The sequence below is a fragment of the Chiloscyllium punctatum genome, chromosome 24 (genome assembly GCF_047496795.1).
Source record: "Chiloscyllium punctatum isolate Juve2018m chromosome 24, sChiPun1.3, whole genome shotgun sequence".
NCBI classification, from domain to species: domain Eukaryota; kingdom Metazoa; phylum Chordata; class Chondrichthyes; order Orectolobiformes; family Hemiscylliidae; genus Chiloscyllium; species Chiloscyllium punctatum.
Window position 1 is genome coordinate 60,698,355 of NC_092762.1, and position 18,123 is coordinate 60,716,477.

At 44.1% G+C, this 18,123-nt stretch overlaps 1 protein-coding gene across 2 annotated transcripts in view; it reads left to right on the top strand.

Annotated features, from left to right (window-relative positions):
* The window catches only part of LOC140494601 (ceramide synthase 2-like), a 70,339-nt gene that overhangs the window by 42,382 nt on the left and 9,834 nt on the right, over window positions 1-18,123 (top strand). For both annotated transcript variants that reach the window (XM_072593954.1, XM_072593953.1), the window contains 5 exons: window positions 31-148; window positions 4,324-4,442; window positions 10,917-10,974; window positions 13,117-13,167; window positions 14,305-14,397. In XM_072593954.1, the coding sequence (XP_072450055.1) occupies window positions 31-148; window positions 4,324-4,442; window positions 10,917-10,974; window positions 13,117-13,167; window positions 14,305-14,397 (439 nt within the window). The remainder of the gene's footprint in view (window positions 1-30; window positions 149-4,323; window positions 4,443-10,916; window positions 10,975-13,116; window positions 13,168-14,304; window positions 14,398-18,123) is intronic.

Sequence of the window (18,123 nt, forward strand, 5' to 3'; positions counted from 1 at the left end):
GATAAGTCTCACCTTTTGCCACACATCCAGGTTGATTGCTTTGCCTCTGAGCAAGCAGATGGGTGTGAAGGAGAAACCCAGAAGGAAAGCCTCTCCTAAGCCAACCTTGGAGAAGGTGTATACGTCACAGAGCACATGTCCGAAAGAGGTGGGCAAGTTTTCTTAATTCATTCTAACCTGGCCACTGGATTGGGAAGGGCTTGCAGTTTGACGAAGCAATTCTCTATTCTACACTTCCAAAAATCTTCAAAGCAAAAGAACAGTTTTTATATCAGATAACCAGAATAGGGATGTGTACCCTGATTAATGACCTAAATGGATTAGTAGACAGAGGACTATGGTTACCTCTGATATCATTGTGGGCTCTTAGATGTTACTTGGAATCCTCATCTCTCAAAAGTAGAAATGTTTTTGTTTTACTGCCCAGAAGACTGACTATATAAAGAAGAAAAATAAGCTGTTAGTACAATACCTGCCTTGTGCAATATTTCATGTTTTTGAAGAAAACCAAATGTAAGGCTGTGACATTGACCCTGAGCTCTGAAAGGCCACATTACAGGAGGAATGTGGGAAGCAGGAGACTTAGGAGCACGGCAATGCTGCTCTAAGGCAGACCAGTGGGGGAACAGAGAAACATCAGGGAGCATGCAAGGATAGAAAGTGCTAGAGAAATTCTGGTCCTGTAGCATCTAGAGAGAAGTAGTTGTTAATATTGAGTTCAGGGACTTTCAGCTTTCTGGCAACATGGATGCATGGCTCTTAAAAAGGAACTAACAATACAACTAAGAAATCTGTTTGCATTGTACAGGCCTGAGTGCTTATTGACTCGAGTAAATAGGCTGAAAATAGCCTCTTGGTAAGTTTCTTTTGCGGAAAATGTATAGAAGGAGCATTTAGAGGTGTGTTTGTTGCAATGTTGTGCTTAGATCAGCAGAAGTGTTGACCGTATGGCTGCTGTACTTGAGTGGCTCCTACTATTTAGCACTTGTCACGTGTCTGACTGGGGGTGATTTCAAAGCCTAGCTCTGTTTGATAAATTATTCACCTGTGTCCCTGGCTAGTAACCTGATCCAACTGGAGCTGAATTCCATGTGAGACTCAACTGTACAGAAGAGGGAGAGTATTTAAGTCTGGCATTTTGCCACCTGTGTTGTGCAGTATCTGAATGGCTTTGACTTTTGTGGTCTTGTCTGGTTTTGAACTGATCTATTTTTGTTAACGAACTGCCAGATGTCATGCTCTCTGGGCCCAGGATTGGTATTGGATCCCTGGGGTGTTGGAATTCCAATATAGGCAGCTCTTAACATAGTGTTGCAGCTCAGTGCTCCCTACAAAGGAATAATTGCTCGAAGTTCCTGCTTGCCTCTAGCTGTCGATCTTGTGATGACCTCGAACAAATATTTATTCAACTTGTTGGCTATGTGCCAGAGTGGCCCTACTGAGGATCTGAATGTTCTTCAGGATGAGACACATCTCCCAGCGCCACTTGGAGTCAGATTAACAATTCAGGAGTTGAAATAGCAAAGGAATAAAAGCTTTTTTTTGAGAAAAAAGCACTAAAATAAAGAACTGCAAGTGCTGGAGATCTGAAGTAAGAACTGAAATGGCAGGTGAAGTTCAGGTTTGGCAGCGTCCATGCAAAGAAAGTGGAGTTAATGTTTTGAGCCCAGTGGCCCTCCTGCTGGGGCAGGGCTAATAGGTGGAAGGAATGCTGGATGACGAGAGAAATTGAGGTTTTGGTCAAGAATAAGGAAGCATTTGTCAGGCACAGACAAAAATCGAGTGATTCCCTAGACTATAAGAGTATACTTGAGGGAAATCAGGAAGGCAAAAAGGGGATGTGAGCTAGCTTTGTGTTAAGGAGAATCCAAAGGGAGCCTACAAACTAATTAAGGACAAGGGTAACTAGGGAGAGAATAGGGCCTCAAAAGATCAGCAAGACCGTTTGTGTGTGGAATGGAAGATATTAAATTAGTATGTTGCATCGGTGTTTACTGTGGAGAAGCACATGGAAAATGGAGAATGTGGGAAATAAATGGTGACATCTTGAAAAATCTCCATTAGAGGAGGAACTGCTGGAGGCGTTGAAATGGGTAAAGGTGGATAAATCCCCAGAACCTGATCAGATGTACCCGAGAACTCTGTGGGAAGCTAGGGATGTGATTGCTGGGTGTCTTGTTGAGATATTTGGATCGTGGATAGTCACAGGTAAAGTACCAGAAGATTGAAGGTTGGTTAACATGGTGCCATTATAAGAAAGGTGGTAAGGAAAAGCCAGGGAACTGTACACTGAGTCTTGCATCTGTGGTGGGCAAGTTGTTGGAGGGAATCCTGAGGGAAAGGATTTAAATGTATTTGGAAAGGCAAGGACTGATTAAGGATAGTCAACACTGCTTTGTGTAGAAAATGTCTCACTAACCTGGTTTGTTTTCATTTAAGTAAAAAAAAGAGGATTGAGGGCAGAGTGGTGGACATGAACTATTGGATTTCAGTAAGGTATTCAACAAGGTTCCTCATGGTAGACTGGCTAGCAAGGTTAGATCACACTGAATGCAAGGAGAACTAGCCATTTGGATACAGAACTGGCTGAAAGACAGGGTGATGGAGGGTTGCTTTTCAGACTTGAGGCCTGTGATCTGTGGTATGCCACAAGTATCAGTGGGTCCACTACTTTTCATTTTTATGGAAGTGATTTGAATATGACCATTGTTAGTAAGTTTGCAGATGATGCCAAAAGTGGAGGTGAAGGTTATCTCATTACAACAGGGTCTTGAACACCAGCCAATGGGCTGAGTAGTGGCAGATGGAGTTTAATTTTGATAAATGAGGTGCTGCATGTTGGAAAGGCAAATTGGGACAGACTTGTACATGAAATAGTAAGGTCCTTTGGGATGTTGTCCAGATTAGTGGTGCTGGAAAAGCACATCCAAGGATGTGCCTGACCTGTGCTTTTCCAGCACCATTCTAATCTAGACTCTGATCTCCAGCATCTGTAGTCCTCACTTTTGCCTCCTTGGGAATGTTGCTGAATGAAGAGACCTTGGAGTGCAGGTTCATAGTTCCTTGAAAGTGGAGTTGCAAGTAGATAGATGAATTGAGAAGGCATTTGGTATGCTTGCCTTTGGTCAGTGCATTGAGTATAGGAGTTAGGAGGTCATGTTTCACTGGCATTGGTTAGGCCACTTTTGGAATATGGCATGCAGTTCTGGCCCCCTCTGCTGCAGGAAGAATGTTGTGAAACTTGAAAGGGTTTAGAAAAGATTGACAAGGATGTTGCCAGGGTTGGAGGATTTGAGCTACAGGGAGAGACTGAATAGGCTGGGTCTGTTTTCCCTGGAGCATCAGAGGCTGAGGGGTGACCTTATTGAGATTTATACAATCAAGAGGGGCATGGATAGAGTAAATTCCTTGGTGTGGGAGAGTCCAGAACTAGAGGGTGTAGGTTTAAAGTGAGTGGGGGAAGATTTAAAAGGGACCCAGGGAGCAACCTTTTCCAAGAGTGGTGCATGTATGGTATGAGCTGCCAGAGGGTGTGGTACACTTAAACGTTTAAAAGGCATCTGGATGGGTACATGAAAAGGAAGCATATAGAGGGATATGGGTCAAATGCTGCAAGTGGGACTAGATTTATTCTGGTTGGCATGGACAAGTTGGGCTGAAGGGTCTGTTTCCATGTCAAATCTCTCGGATTCATCTACAGAACTTAGCAGAACTCAGCTTGCTTCTCTTGTGCTGCCAGACCAGAGGTTCTCTAGCAATTTGTTTTTGCTTTATCAGAAAAGATTTGTATGAATTTGGGAGGAGTAGTAATTTTAATTTGGCCTTCATTAGAGAAACACCAAGCTCTTCCTGAACCATCAAACAGTCAGGTGTGTGTAGGTATTTTAAATCAACCTGTTTAGAGATGTTGTTCTGCAACTTTGGAGCAGATGAGACTTGAACACAGACCTCCTGGCCTAGAGGTAGGGACACCAATGCACCACAGGACCCCCCCCCCCCCCCCCTCTCCTTGGCACTTTCTAAGCTAATTTGTGAGATCCCCCTTGATGTTTGAGTTAGCATGCCATATCCTGTTGGAAAAATGGTTACCCAACACAAGAACACTCCTACCGCTGTCTGTCAACACACGTGAATGCATTTCTGAGCTTTGCTTTCCCACCCGATTGTGATGAAAATGAGGGGCAAAGAAACAAAGTTCCAGTTTGTTCAGAGTGGCCATGTTATCTGTCTGAAGCCACGTGGCAGTGCATAGTAACTGTTTACCAGTACAGCCTGTGGTCATGCAGCAGGGTTAATCAGTGTGTTTTATTCTGTTTATGATAGAATGAACTCCTTGCCCTTTCCAAGCAGTGCGACCTCTCTGTCCAGGAGTTAAAGGTTTGGTTTCGGCACCGAAGAAATCAGGACCGACCCAGCATCTCTCAGAAATTCTGTGAAGCCAGGTGAGAATGACGTTGAGACAGTTTAAACCGAGTGGCAATAGATTTGTCCTAATATCAGACATAGACATGGCTCAGATACATCAGCTTTGAATAACAGATCTGTAATCATTCCGGAGTGGGAGTGGTCCCTTTCCTTTGCCTGGATGCATATCTTTCTGCACATTTCTGAGTAACTCTCCAACACAGTTAGAAAGGAGGTGGTCACTTGGGCTAAATGCACCATCTCTGGGAGTACGTTGCCTGATAAGAGACCAAGTTATGTGACTGACTATATCCAGTTTCCTCGTGTTCAGAGTTAGTGGTTAGAATTTGACTTGTCGCTTGTGGAGGGAAGGCAGTGATCCTATCTCCCAATGCTACGGGATTGCTCATCTCCATCCCTGCCTCCACCGCTACTGCTGAAACCCTTCATCCATCAGATGCTGAGTTGAGATCACCTCTGCCCGCTCTCCTGGCTCCGGTAGATCTTGACCAGACTTCCCCAAAACTTCTCATTTGATGGAATGGATCTATTAAAAATACACTGTATCCAATAACTTGTCTGGCAGCAATCAATCCAAGTTGTATATATTTGTTTTTGGACTCTTGATAGATTTCAAGATTTGACTCCTATTGTAGAAAGAAAAGACGTTAAAAGCATTTCCTCCTCGTGGAGGAGTGGATTGAGAAACAAGGGAAGGACTGTATCCTCTATTAGAATGCCTAGTTCAAGTGGATGATTGCATTTTAATCTGTTTTTACAGAGCAAGATTAAATGAGCAATATGAACAATGTGTTCTGTAGGAGCTTGCTCTAATTTGGTCTCTTCAGTGTAATCTCAGGCCTTTATCATTGATTTCTGTTTCATACCCCTTTTTTTGGGGGTGGGGTGTTGTGGCTCCATGGTGGTGTAAGTGTTGAATGGGAGGTCTGCTTTCCCTGAGGAATACTAGGGGGGGATACTTCTGAGAAAGCCTGCAGATGTAATGCTATATGCAACAGACAAGCAGAGGAAATCTGAAGCTGATATGTGGGTGTGGGGTGCGCAGGGTCATGAGGATGGTCAGCTCCTGGGCTGTGGGAAGAGTGGGTGTGGGGACTGTAGGGGTGAGAGCATGATGGAAACAGGAATAGAAATGAAGCAGCATTAGTGAGGGGGTGGGGTTGGCTGGTGGAGTGGGAAGAGGATTATTGGCTGAGGAAAAGTAGGATGGCCATGGTCACCAGAGAATGGTAGGGTTGCAGAGGTGTGCATGAGGGGCGTGGAGTGCTGATTGGATAGGACAGTGGAGGAAGGGGATGATGTCTGTACAGTCTTAGGTGATGGATGCTGCCAAAGTGGGGACCATTCTGAACAGGGTTGCTGTGTTAAGTGGAGGGTGCGGGGAAGCTGAGAATGGAAAGGCAGCAGCTATGTGGGAGGGGGTCCTGAGTAGGGAGTGGCAGGCCCTTGGGAGTGACTGTCTATAAACTGATCCTAAAATTAATGGTTCTCAATGTCATACTGTTGCTTATTCTGCTTCACATTCTTTAAACTGGGCCATATGTAAAGTGAAAAGCTCCTATTATTGGAGAGAGTTCCTGCGAATATTTCATGATGGGAATTTCTTCCAAATGGATTGTATGATTTAAGTCACAAAGGGGTAAGAAAATTGCAGATTTCCATCCTGGTGGTTGTAACCTGAAAATCCATGCAACCACAGTAACAAGATGCTATATTTAACCTCAGCCTGTCTCCTACTCAAGGATTCTGGCACCCAATCACTGACCATCACAGATGCAGAAGTCTCACAACACCAGGTTAGAGTCCAACAGGTTTATTTTAAATCCAGCTTTCGGAGCACTGCTCCTTCGTCATCTGACTAAACCTGATGTCATGTGACTGACCATGTCTTTCCCCAGTCCATTACTGGCACCTCCACATCATAGATTGGTGATGCCAATACTGAAAAATGTGCCAGTATCTGGATGACCTGACAGAAGGGTGGTACAGTGGCTCAGCGGTTAGCACTGCAGCCTCACAGTGCCAGGGATCCTTGTTCAACTCAAGCCTCTGATGACTGTGCAAAATCCACACATTCTCCCTGTGTCTGCGTGGGTTTCCTCCGGGTGCTCCAGTATCCTCCCACAGTCCAAAGATGTGCAGGTCAGGTGGATTGGCCATGCTAAACTGCCCGTAGTGTTAGGTGCATTAATCAGGGGGAAATGGGTCTAGCTGGGTTACTCTTTGGAGGGTCAGTGTGGACTGGTTGGGCCAAATGACCTGTTTTGCACTGTAGGGAATCTAATCTTGGGGAGGAGAAAAAAGGGCTATCCTGAGCAGGATCCTGGGATACTAGCTGACCATGAAGCTAAGCCCAGTAGGACCTAGGTATTAGGGGGAATTGTAGCCTGGAGGGGTTCAGTGCCCTCCAGGGAAGGAGCACTGTAACAAGTAATCCAGCCTGCTGTGTTGGGGCTTTGTGGTTGGCTGTCTGTATGCTTCAAAGTCAGGTGGATGTTTCACTAACCCTCACTGTCAGCAACCGATTATTTTAAAGCCCAGTACTTTTTGTTTATTTTTATCAGTTGTGCTCATGACTTCCAATCTGATCTAATCTCTTGAGACTTGTTCATGTCTCATAAATATCTCAAGGTTGCTGAGTTTCGTTATTTGCTCCACTCCCTCAACAAACCTTTGTTTCTTCAAGGCAATCCAGGATGTGTGACTGGCTTGTGTATCTGCATGTCTCTGACTGCACAGTGTGAGAGAGTTGGAGAGGTGCAAATCAGCTCTCGTAAAGGCTGATTACTGCAAGAAGTCATTTAGTCTTTCAGCTATGCAGAGGATTTTGCTGGGGTAATCCAGAAGGAATTCCATTACTCTGTTGTTTGAGGGCTCAGTTTTCCTGATTTAATTTGTCTGCTTTGTCCTTAAAAATAATAGGTGACACTGCTTTATACACTGTCGCAAGGAGCCCCCATTATTTACCACCCTCTTTCCAAGAGCATTTAATTTGCGTTGCACCAGCCTTTTAAAAGTGGAAGATTTCTGGGAGGGTTGTGGTCCAGGCTCTCAGACAGACACTGCTAGAAGTAGCAATGGACGCTTATTAGTGGGGTCTTCCCTGAGGCAGCCAATTTTTATTTGTAAAATCCAGCCGATTCCTCCAAATTGAGGATGGTGACCAGGTTCTATTTTTGGGAAGTCTGTGCAAGGCAGACTCTGGATACGATGACTGGTTGCCTTGGCAGTAATTGCTGTTCAAGGGGCCAGCAGCTTCCTTTTGCAGCAAGTGCTTCATTTGCAGAAACTGCTTTGGCTTTGCTGTGAAGTGGCTGCACTGGGATGCTTTGTGTTTAGATAGACTTGGCTAAAAATCTCAACCACCAGGTTATAGTCCAACATGTTTAGATTAGACTAGACTACTTCGTGTGGAAACAGGCCCTTCGGCCCAACAAGTCCACACTGACCCTCCGAAGCACAACCCACCCAGACCCATACCCCTACATTTACCCCTTCCCCAAACACTGCGGGCAATTTAGCGCGGGCAATTCACCTAACCTGCACATTTTTGGATTGTGGGAGGAAACCGGAGCACCCGGAGGAAACCCACGCAGACACTGGAAGAATGTGCAAACTCCACACATTCAATTCCCCTGAGGTGGGAATTGAACCTGGGTCTCTGGCGCTGTGAGGCAGCAGTGCTAACCACTGTGCCACCCACTTTGGAAGTTCTACTTTTCAGAGTGTTGCTCCTTCGACAGATAGTTACCTGACGAAGGAGCAATGCTCTGAGAGCTAGTACTTCCAAATAAACCGGTTCGACTATAACATGGTGTTGTGATTTTTAACTTTGTCCACCCAAGCACCTCCCCATCATTAGACCTGGACATTGTTGGGTATTCTCAGTGGATGAATAAAAGATGCAAACGTATTGCATATTGCCTTTTGTGTTGTGAAGCCAGCTTTGCTGCCTCACCAAGGAGGGAGGGAGGTAAATACAATGACTGCAGATTCTGGATTAGTGGTGCTGGAAGAGCACGCAGTTCAGGCAACATCCAAGGAGCAGTAAAAGGAGGGAGGGGGTCTGTGTGCCACCTGATAAACGTCAATCCATTGTCAATTTTTTTTGCATTTGACGACTTGCCACTGCTAAGTAAAACAAATTTGTTTCAGAGAATACGATATCTTTGCAATTTCCAGGCACCTCACTTGGGTCCAAAGCCTCTTGGGGGAATTTGGGAAATTTCAGCTCAACTCACCCTCTATTTCTACAATGAGTGGATTTTATTCTCCTGTTTGGCTTGACCCAGCTGCCTCTTAACATTACAAGAGTTCTAATGAAACTCCTTCACCTCCAGTTGACAGTCCTGGTATCTTATCTCTCTCGTGATTAAATTTCTACCTCCTGGTATCCCAGTGAATGAATGTTGGTTTAATTTTCATTGTTAATAAGGCCATAAAAATCTTTCCACAATACAATCTGCCCCTTAACCATTTCCTTGTCTAAAGTTTTAATGTACAGTTTTGTTCAATTTTTTTGTTCATAAAACTTGAAAAATTTATTTCTGCAAGACTTCATTCAAGTGCTCCAAATAAATATTTATTTGATCATTTGATTTTCTATTTACTCTCCTATTTTCATCCCACTGAATTGTACTCCTTGCTGTTTCTCCCAAGGTGTATTTATCTCTCCTATTAAATTACAATGACTAGTTTCAACAAACTCTTCCTGTGCTCTGTTTACCCAACTCTGTTGTTGTCTTGTTGGCTGTATATCCAGGTTCATTCCCCACACCAACCCCCTGCAAAACTACCAGGTCTCAGGACAACTTCCAATGCTACCTCAATCCCAGTTTTCCACCCTCTGTGATCTCTGTCTGCCATTCCTCCTCAAACCTCCGCATGTGTCACTATCTTTTATTAATACCTCTTGTCATATCCATTTGGAAAGATAAAAATGACAAGTAAATGAATCTAGAAGGATAATGGAAATAGTTTTCATGGGAAGATTGACAATCTGTGACCTCCATTCTTAAATTGGAAAGGATTGGGCGCAAAGTTGGCAAGGATATAAAAGGGTCTGAGGGGGTGGGGGGGGAAATTGTCAGTGATTTTATGATACGTTTTCAGTAACTAAAGTCTTTGTCATAGAGATGCAAGTGGGGGAAGAAATCAAATTCAGTCTCTGTATTACATCCTGAGTTCAGATTTGCTCCATCAGGTTAATGACTGTATTTGACCAATTCCACCTTAGAAAATGCTAGATGGCCACCTTCCAAGATTACAATTTCCCCTTTCCACACAGTTGACCGTTGCCCACCAGCATACCACCTCCACTTCCCGCACCTCCGTCCTTGAACCCCACCCCTCCTGACACAACCCCCTGGTCCTCACCTTCCACCCCACCAACCTCCCGGATACATCGCATCATCCTCTGCCACTTCTGCCATCTACAAATGGACCCCACCACCAGATATATTTTTTTCCCTCCCCACCCCTCTATTCCAGAGAGACCATTCCCTCTGCCTCGTCAGATCCATGTCATCTCTCTCTTTCTTCCCCTCTTTCCCCCCCCCCCCCCCCCCCCCCCACCAAACAACCACCACCAGCCCACACTCCACTCCTGGCACCTTCCCCTGCCATCACAGGAAGTGCAAAATGTGCTCTCGCACCACTCCCTCACCTCCAGCCTAGGCCCCAAAGTATCCTTCCACTTCTGTCAGAAGTGGACCTGTACTTCCACCAATGTCATCTATTGGATCCGTTGTACCCAATGTGGTCATCTCTACAGTGGGGAGACAGGACGTCTACTTGCGGGATCGTTTCAGAACATCTCTGGGACATATGCACCAACCAACCCCACCGTCCCATGGCTGAGCACTTCAACTCCCCCTCCCACTCCAAGGACATGCAGGTCCTGGGCCACCTCCATTGTCAAACCGTAACCACCCAACGCCTGGAGGAAGAACTCCTCATATTCTGCCTTGGGACCCTGCAACCATACAGGATCAATCTGGATTTCACCGGTTTCCTCATTACTCCCCTCTCTTCTCACCACCACCACCACCACCACCACCACATTATCCCAGTTCCAAGCCTACAACTCTGCACTGCCCTCCTGACCTGTCAACCTATCACCTTCTCCCTCACCATCTACCTATTCGCATTCTCAGCTACCTCTGCTCCCCCCCATTTATCTCCCCGTACCATCTCCCCTCCAACCCCCACCCCCCCGCCGGCCCACAGGTCTCATTCCTGATGAAGGGCCTCTGCCCAAAGTAGTGATTCTCCTTCTTGGATGCTACCTGACCTATGTTTTTCTAGCACCCCACATCCTTGACTAAGGATTGTATTTGCCTTGGCTTGTGCAGTATCGGCAGTGAAACTGTCTGCTTAATGTTGATTTGCAAAAGTTTAACACCCATGCAAATGGGCTTTTTCTTTTGCTCTTGGCGTCTCGTGCTTGAGTCCCAGCCTGAAATCACTTAATTGTTTCTCCTCTGTTGCAGTTGGAGGTTTGCGTTTTACCTGCTTGCTTTTGTTGCTGGTCTCTGTGTGCTCCTTGATGTAAGTATAAATCCTACTGTTTGGCAGCATTGTTGGAGAGAGGCCCAAGCTTTAAAGGGCTTGGCAGGCAGTTCCCGATTCTGTCCTTGCACCCCCTTGTGCTAGAATTGCTATGGAGACCAGGGTGACTTCTGGTTATTTATGTAGTGTGACAGAGCACAACAGTCAGCTGAGTCCCAGCAAAACACCAAATGTTTCAAAGCAGAATGTTCAAGAAGTCAGTGACAGGCTTTTAATACAACCGTTTGGAACTTGAAGCATTTTATCATGTTTTGTTTTACTATAGTTTTTACTGTATGTAATTCAGTTCAAAGTTCTAATTTAGTTCCTCTAACAGATGTTTTGTATTAGGCTTGGATAAAGCTAACCATGTCTGCTTTCATGAGCATGGCAGACGATTTGAATGCATTGATTTTTAATAGATTTTTCTCCTCTAATTTGTGTTCACTTTTTAAAAAAAAAAATCACTCTGCTTGTGATTTTGTTGAATGGGATACAATTCTGCTGGTATTGTCTGCCTTCAAACATGTTTTCCTCCAAGGTTTTGCCACTTTTTCCACCCCTCACTCTTCCCAGTCAATCTCATGTACACCATGCATTGTTGAATGAAGGGAGAGCATGGTACAAGAGCATGCAGACTGTTATCTCAAGTTGAACTCTGACACAGCATCAAGGGTTGTTATCTTTCAATGACCACTTGAGTCTGTGAAAAGATGCTATAGCATTCTGTCTGGCCCATTTTATGACAATGTCACAAACCATGGTGGTGTACTACAATGAAACAAAACATGTGAAAACAGGACAGTTAAGGCATTTATATGCTTGCCTTCAATGTTTAGACCTTTTGAGTATAGGAGTTGGGATGTCATGCTGAGGCTGTACAGGATGTTGGTGAGGCCTCTTCTGGAGTACTATATCCAGTTCTTATTAAATGAGAGCATTCAGGATGTTGCTGGGTATGGAAGGTTTGAGTTATAGGGATAGGCTGGGACTTTTTTCACTGGGGTGTAAAAGGTCGAGGGTTTCTTTATAGAGGTTTAGAAAATCTTGAAGCACATAGACAAGATGAGTGGCAGGTATCTTTCTCCTATGATAGGGGATTTCAATACTAGGGGCATATTTTTAAGGTGAGAGGAGAGATTTTTAAGCAGGATATGGGGGGCAACCTTTTTTTACACAGTAGTTAATGTGTGAAAAGAGCTTCCAGAGGAGGCGATGACTGCAGTTACAATATTTAAAAGACACTTGGATAGGTACACGAATAAGGAATGTTTGGAGGAATATGGGCCAACCACAGGCAGGTGGGACCAGTTTGGTTTGGGATTATGATTCACGTGGCCTGGTTGGACCGATGGGTCTGTTTCTGTACTCTGGCTACATGCAGCTGGGATCAACTCAATCATCTGTCATGAAAAATGATTTTATTGTCAGTATTTCACCAGATATTTATAATGCACGGTACGCATCCATCCACAATGGTAGCACATTGCAATGTGAAGCTACACAGCCATGTCACGATAATTCTATAAGAAATAGATCCTGTTATGTTGTACACCTGCCAATTTGTTTCATGTAAAAGATAATATGCTGATTTACATTTTCAGTAGAAGTTTCCTGTTTTTCAAGGGGGAGAAAGGTATTGTTGAATTCTTGCACGGATCTCGAAGACCGTTTTAAGAATGCTAGATGAAATCGTGACATTTGACATTCTAGTACGTCTTCCTCTGGGTTTGTTGAACAAATCAGCTACACACCAGACAAAAGGATGAGGGTATGTTGTTTTCCCCAGTGTAATCATGTGCAGGACCATATTGTGAAAGGAATATTCAAGGTTCCAGCATTAACCCAATTGGCTGTAACAGGCTCTTAAACTTCACTTGTTAGGTTATTGAGCAGGAAGGTGTCTGTCAAGGTAAAAGGTGTGGCTGTGATGAGCCGTCCAGAATGGATTGTAGAAATTCCTAGAATTTTCAACACCTGAAATGGGTCATTTTGCTCAAGTGTGTAACTCTTTGGCCCTGGGCCAATAAACTGGCTCTAATTGTATACAATTGCCCACTTACCATATCCATTTATCAACGCTTCCTCCATCCAGCTGTTCAGTCTAGCAGTCAATTATTGCAATGTTGTCTTTTGTTACAGAAACCGTGGTTTTGGGATCAAAAGGAATGCTGGAAAGGATACCCTCAGCAAGTATGTACTGCCTGCTTTTGCAAAGAAAATAGTTCAACCCAAAGAGTGATGATTAAATTGGTGCCCCCCATCCTCTCATAGGCCGCCCATCCCCTGGCAATGTTCTCAGCATGTTCAGTTGGTATTGTTGATCCATGTTGTGTAAGCTAGTGGATGTTGAGCTTACACGGTGTACTGTGCTAATTACACTGCATCTCGATTCTGGAGTACAATGTATACACTGACTGATTCAACTATAGAAGTGTTGCAGAGTCACAAAGGTGACCACCTAACTCCAAAAGGTTGGGTTGTGGTGAAGATTGGAGAAAGAGTTTCTGAGGTGATTGCGGCTGTTTAGAATGGTTATGGGTCTGATTTTTAAAGAAACGATGTACAGGTCATTAGTTTTGATCACCATAATTCTACAACACTTAGTGAGATGGTCAGAAAATTATTGGTAGTGACAACCCAAACCACTTTCCATTTTATGGAAATGACCTGGCACCCAGTCTGACTCACTCCAACTCACCCTGATTTAAAGCAATGAGTGCTCTCTGGAGAATGCCTCCTGTTTTTGGAAAGAGGGATTGAAATTGGTCAAGAAAAGTTTGTGTGAAACTGGAATTATTTGAAAGCGAGGACCCTGTGAATGAAGGACAATGGATGATTGTGATTTGAAATGCTTTTGGAGCATGGTGGGAACCAATGATCCCAAAGGAAATTGGGCACAAACCAACTTAAAAGACTTATGGGCATCTAGTGAGGGAATGGGATTGATTGGATTACTGCAGTGGAGGGCTAGCATGGATTTGACAGGCTGCGCAGTAACTATTTCTGCCATAATAATTTGGAGGAGCTGGGATGGTTTCTAGTGCACTCCAATCTATCATCTAATCCATTAAACAGAAAACATAAAAACCCCATAATTCCTGCCTCAACCCTCTGCTCAATCATAGGGCAATCCCAGTTGGTCAATGCTTTCTAATTACTTTCTTCCCCTTCAGGGGATAAAGTCCAATTGTTTTGTATTTTAGTTTTGTTTTCTCATTTGCATTCTATTTCTAAAGAATACTTTGTGCTGCTTCCCTTGCTGTCATCTTGATTTCTGTTTTCTTAACTTCTGAAAGCATAAAAAGTGAAGCTATTGTTCTGTTTCAGGTGTTGCTGCCCTCCCAATACTGGTACTACATGATAGAACTGGCTTTCTACTGGTCCCTCCTCTTCAGAGTCTCATGGGATGTGAAGAGGAAAGTAAGTGATTTCCTGATCTATTACCAATCAACATTAACATTGTATTGACATTTATACAGCTACTTTTAATGTAATAGATACCCCAAGGCAGAGGTAAAGATGGTGCTGCACCTGTCCCTCCCTCACCAGCCTGAGCACAGCAGGGGAGGAGTTTCTCCATAGCCCCAGCACCTGGACCATGGCTCTTGGTGGAAATTGGTGAGGAAGCAGTGTTTGTGGTAGAGCTGCTGCTTCCCGATAATTTAGAGGGAGAAATCTCAGTTGGATGCGATCTCAGTTGGCGAGACTATGGGTATTGAGAGAAGTGCTATCTACTAGTATCAGATTGGTGAGCTTTGAGGAAATGTGAAATGGTGGAGGCATGGTCTTTGCTCATAGACTTAATCTGATGAGTTTGAACAGGATCTGCGATTGAGAGAGAATTATTTATCATTCCATTGTCTCTATATTTAACTCTTTTATGTGACCTAGAGGGGTAAGATCCCAATCGTTTTGAGTTGCTTTTGTGGCAAATGGTCACTGGTTTGTGAAAACTTTTTTTTTTGGAAGCGAATATTTGAAATTTCATGGCATGATTAGTTTCTATGGACCAAAAACCCCGAGGAAGCCAATTGAATGAAGTGACCTATCAATATCCCAATTCAGCATCAGATTGCACACAAGATGGAGCCAGTGACTGGCTCCAAGTTTCACCTTTTTTTACCACTGACTGCACAGTCCAAATGACTGTTGCTCTTGCTGAAGTCAACCATTCTAAGGTTGCAGTTGATCTCGCGCTTAAAATCTCATTGAGGCTTCAAATCCCAATATTCTCATCAGTCCAAGATATTTAAGGCAACTTCTGTGGATGAGCTGTTGGTCCAGGGGTTTATGGCTACTCTACAGTGATGGGGATCACAGCAGATCAGGCAGCATCCATGGAGAGCAAGGAAGCTATTGTTTTGCATCTTGATGACTCTTCAGAGCTCATAATCTTGACTCAAAGTTAGCTTGCTGTCCATGGATGCTACCTGGTCTGCTGTGATCACTATTTGTTTTCATCACCGGTTTTGGCATCTGCAGTAACTTGCTCTTACATTTGAGCTAGATATGCTTCTGAAACTTAAACAAAATTGTGGCTATCATCAATACTCTTTAAATAATTATTGCAAAGTCAACAGCTGAACTTGGTATAGATATACACTGCTGTTAAGGGGGAAGTTTTCGGATTTTGATTCTGACAGTGACAACAGCAATGTCATTTCAAGACAGTATGGTGTGGAGCTTGAAGGGAAACTTGCAGACAGTGGTGTTCCCATGTATCTGTTGTTCTTATTCTTCTAGGTAGTAGAGATGCTGTTTGGAAGGTGCTATCTAAGGAACTCAGTTGCTGCACTGCATCTTGCACACTACTGGCAGCAGTGGAGTGAATGGAAGTGTTAGTTGGGGTGCCAATCAAGTGGCTGCTTTGTCCTGGATGGTGTTAAGCTGCTTTTGTTGGCACTGCACTCAGCCAGGCAAGAGAATAATATTCCATCACAGTCCTGATTTGTGCCTCCCAAATAATAGGGTTTTTAAGTCAGACGGCAAGTTAATTACCCAACTGATGACCTGTTCCTGTAGTCACTGTATTTGTATTGCTACGCCAGTTCACTTCTCTGGCATGGGCTCAGTGCTGCCTCGCTATACCAGGGCCCCAGGTTGGAGTTTGCACATTCTCCCTGTGTCTGCGTGGGTTTCCTCCAGGTCCTCTGGTTCCCTCCCACAGTCCAAAGATGTGCAAGCCAAGTGAATTGGCTATGTTAAATTGCCCATAGGGTTAGGTGGATTAGTCAGAGGAAATGGGTCTGGGTGGGTTACTCTTCGGAGGGTCGGTGTAGACTTGGTGGGCTGAGGGGCCTGTTTCCACACTGTAGGGAATCTAATCTTTCTGGTGAATGGCAGTTGAAAGTGGAGATATCAGCAATGGTAATGTCTTTGTTAGAGAGATTGTGTTGGATTCTCTCTCATTGGAAATGGTCATTTAACTGGCAATTCTATGGCACAAATGTAATGTGCTACTTGTTGGCCCAAGCCTAGGTATTGTCCATGTCTTGCTGCATATGGATATGGACTTATTCTGACCAGAGATCTATGACCAACGGTGTTCTGCAAGGATCACTGCTGGGATTCCTGTTGTTTTATATATATAAATGACTTGGAGGAGTATGATCGCCTGATTAATAAGTTTGTGGATGACAAAGATTGGGGGAGCTGCAGATAGTGAGGAGCTTTGCCAGAGGATAAAGCAAGATGTAGATAGGCTGGAGACTTGGGCAGAGAAATGGCAAATGGAGTTTAATCCGGACAAATGCAAAATGATGTGTTTTGGAAAATGTAATGCAGGAGAGAAGATTGTGGTAAATGGCAGAATTCTTGGCATCAACATCCAGAGGCATTTAGGTGTACTGTTCTACAGTTCAGTGGATAAGGTGGTGGTCAAGAAGGTATATAGTATGCTTCCCTTCATTGGGGCAGAGTATAAAAATTATCAAGTCATGTTGCAGCTGTATAAACTTCATTTTGGCCACATTTGGAACATTGTGTATAGTTCTGGTTGCCACAAGAAGGATGTGCAGGCTTTGGAGAGGGTTCAGATATGGTTTACCAGGATGTTGCGTTTGTTTAGAGGGTATTAGCTATGAGAAGATTGGTCAAAGATGGCTTGTTGACACTTGAATGTCAAAGAATAAGGGGTGAACTGGCAGTTTTGTAAACTTCTCAAAAGATAGAATGGATAGTCAGCCTTTTTTTCCCAGGGTAGAAATGAGTTACTAGGGTAAATCTTAAAGGAGATGAGGTGAAGTATTTTAGTGATAAGTGCCTGGAATGTGCTGCCACAGGAGGTGGTGGGGGTGGATCCAATGGCAATGTTTGAGGCATCTTGACAGATACATGAATAGTCAAAGTGTGGTGCTGGAAGAGCACAGCTGGTCAGGCAGCATCCTAAGATGAAGGGCTTATGCCCGAAACGTCAACTCTCTGGCTCCTCAATGCTGCTTGACCTGTTATGCTTTTCTAGTGCCACACTTTTTGACTCTGATCTCCATCTGTAGTCCTCACTTTCACTGAAATACATGAATAGGCAGGGAATAGAGGGATACAGATGCCAGATAGGCAAAAGACTTGTAGTTAGAAAGGTATGTGTTAGTGCATTCTTAATTGGCCAAAGGGCTGTTTCTGTGCTGTACTGTTCATTGCTTGATGTCAGGAGTCACATGCTGAGAAACATTTGGCAAACATTTGGCAATCATTGATGAACATCTGCACTTCTAATCTTTTTATGATGGAGGGAAGGTTATCAGAGTAACTGAACATGGTTGGGCTGAGGACATGACTGGAGGAGTTCTTCAAGGTAATATTTTGGAGCCAAGCTGATTAACTGACAGCCAACAACCACAGCTATCTACCTTTGGTGCTAGGAGTGACTCTGACCAGCAGAGTATATCCCTGGACTTGTGCTGAAATGATATCAGGAATTGCATAGCTCTGGCAGAACACTAAATGCTCGCTGGCCTTCAGTGTTTAAGGGTATCTTGATACCACTGGGGACACCTATCACATTTGAGTGTAAACTGTTGGGGTAGTAATGGTTGCATTGGAATTGTGCTGCTGCTTGTAGACACATCTGGGCAATCTCTTTCTCTCATCTCTGATAGATGTCAACGTTGTAACTGTACTGGGATAATGTAGCCGGGGGTACAGCTC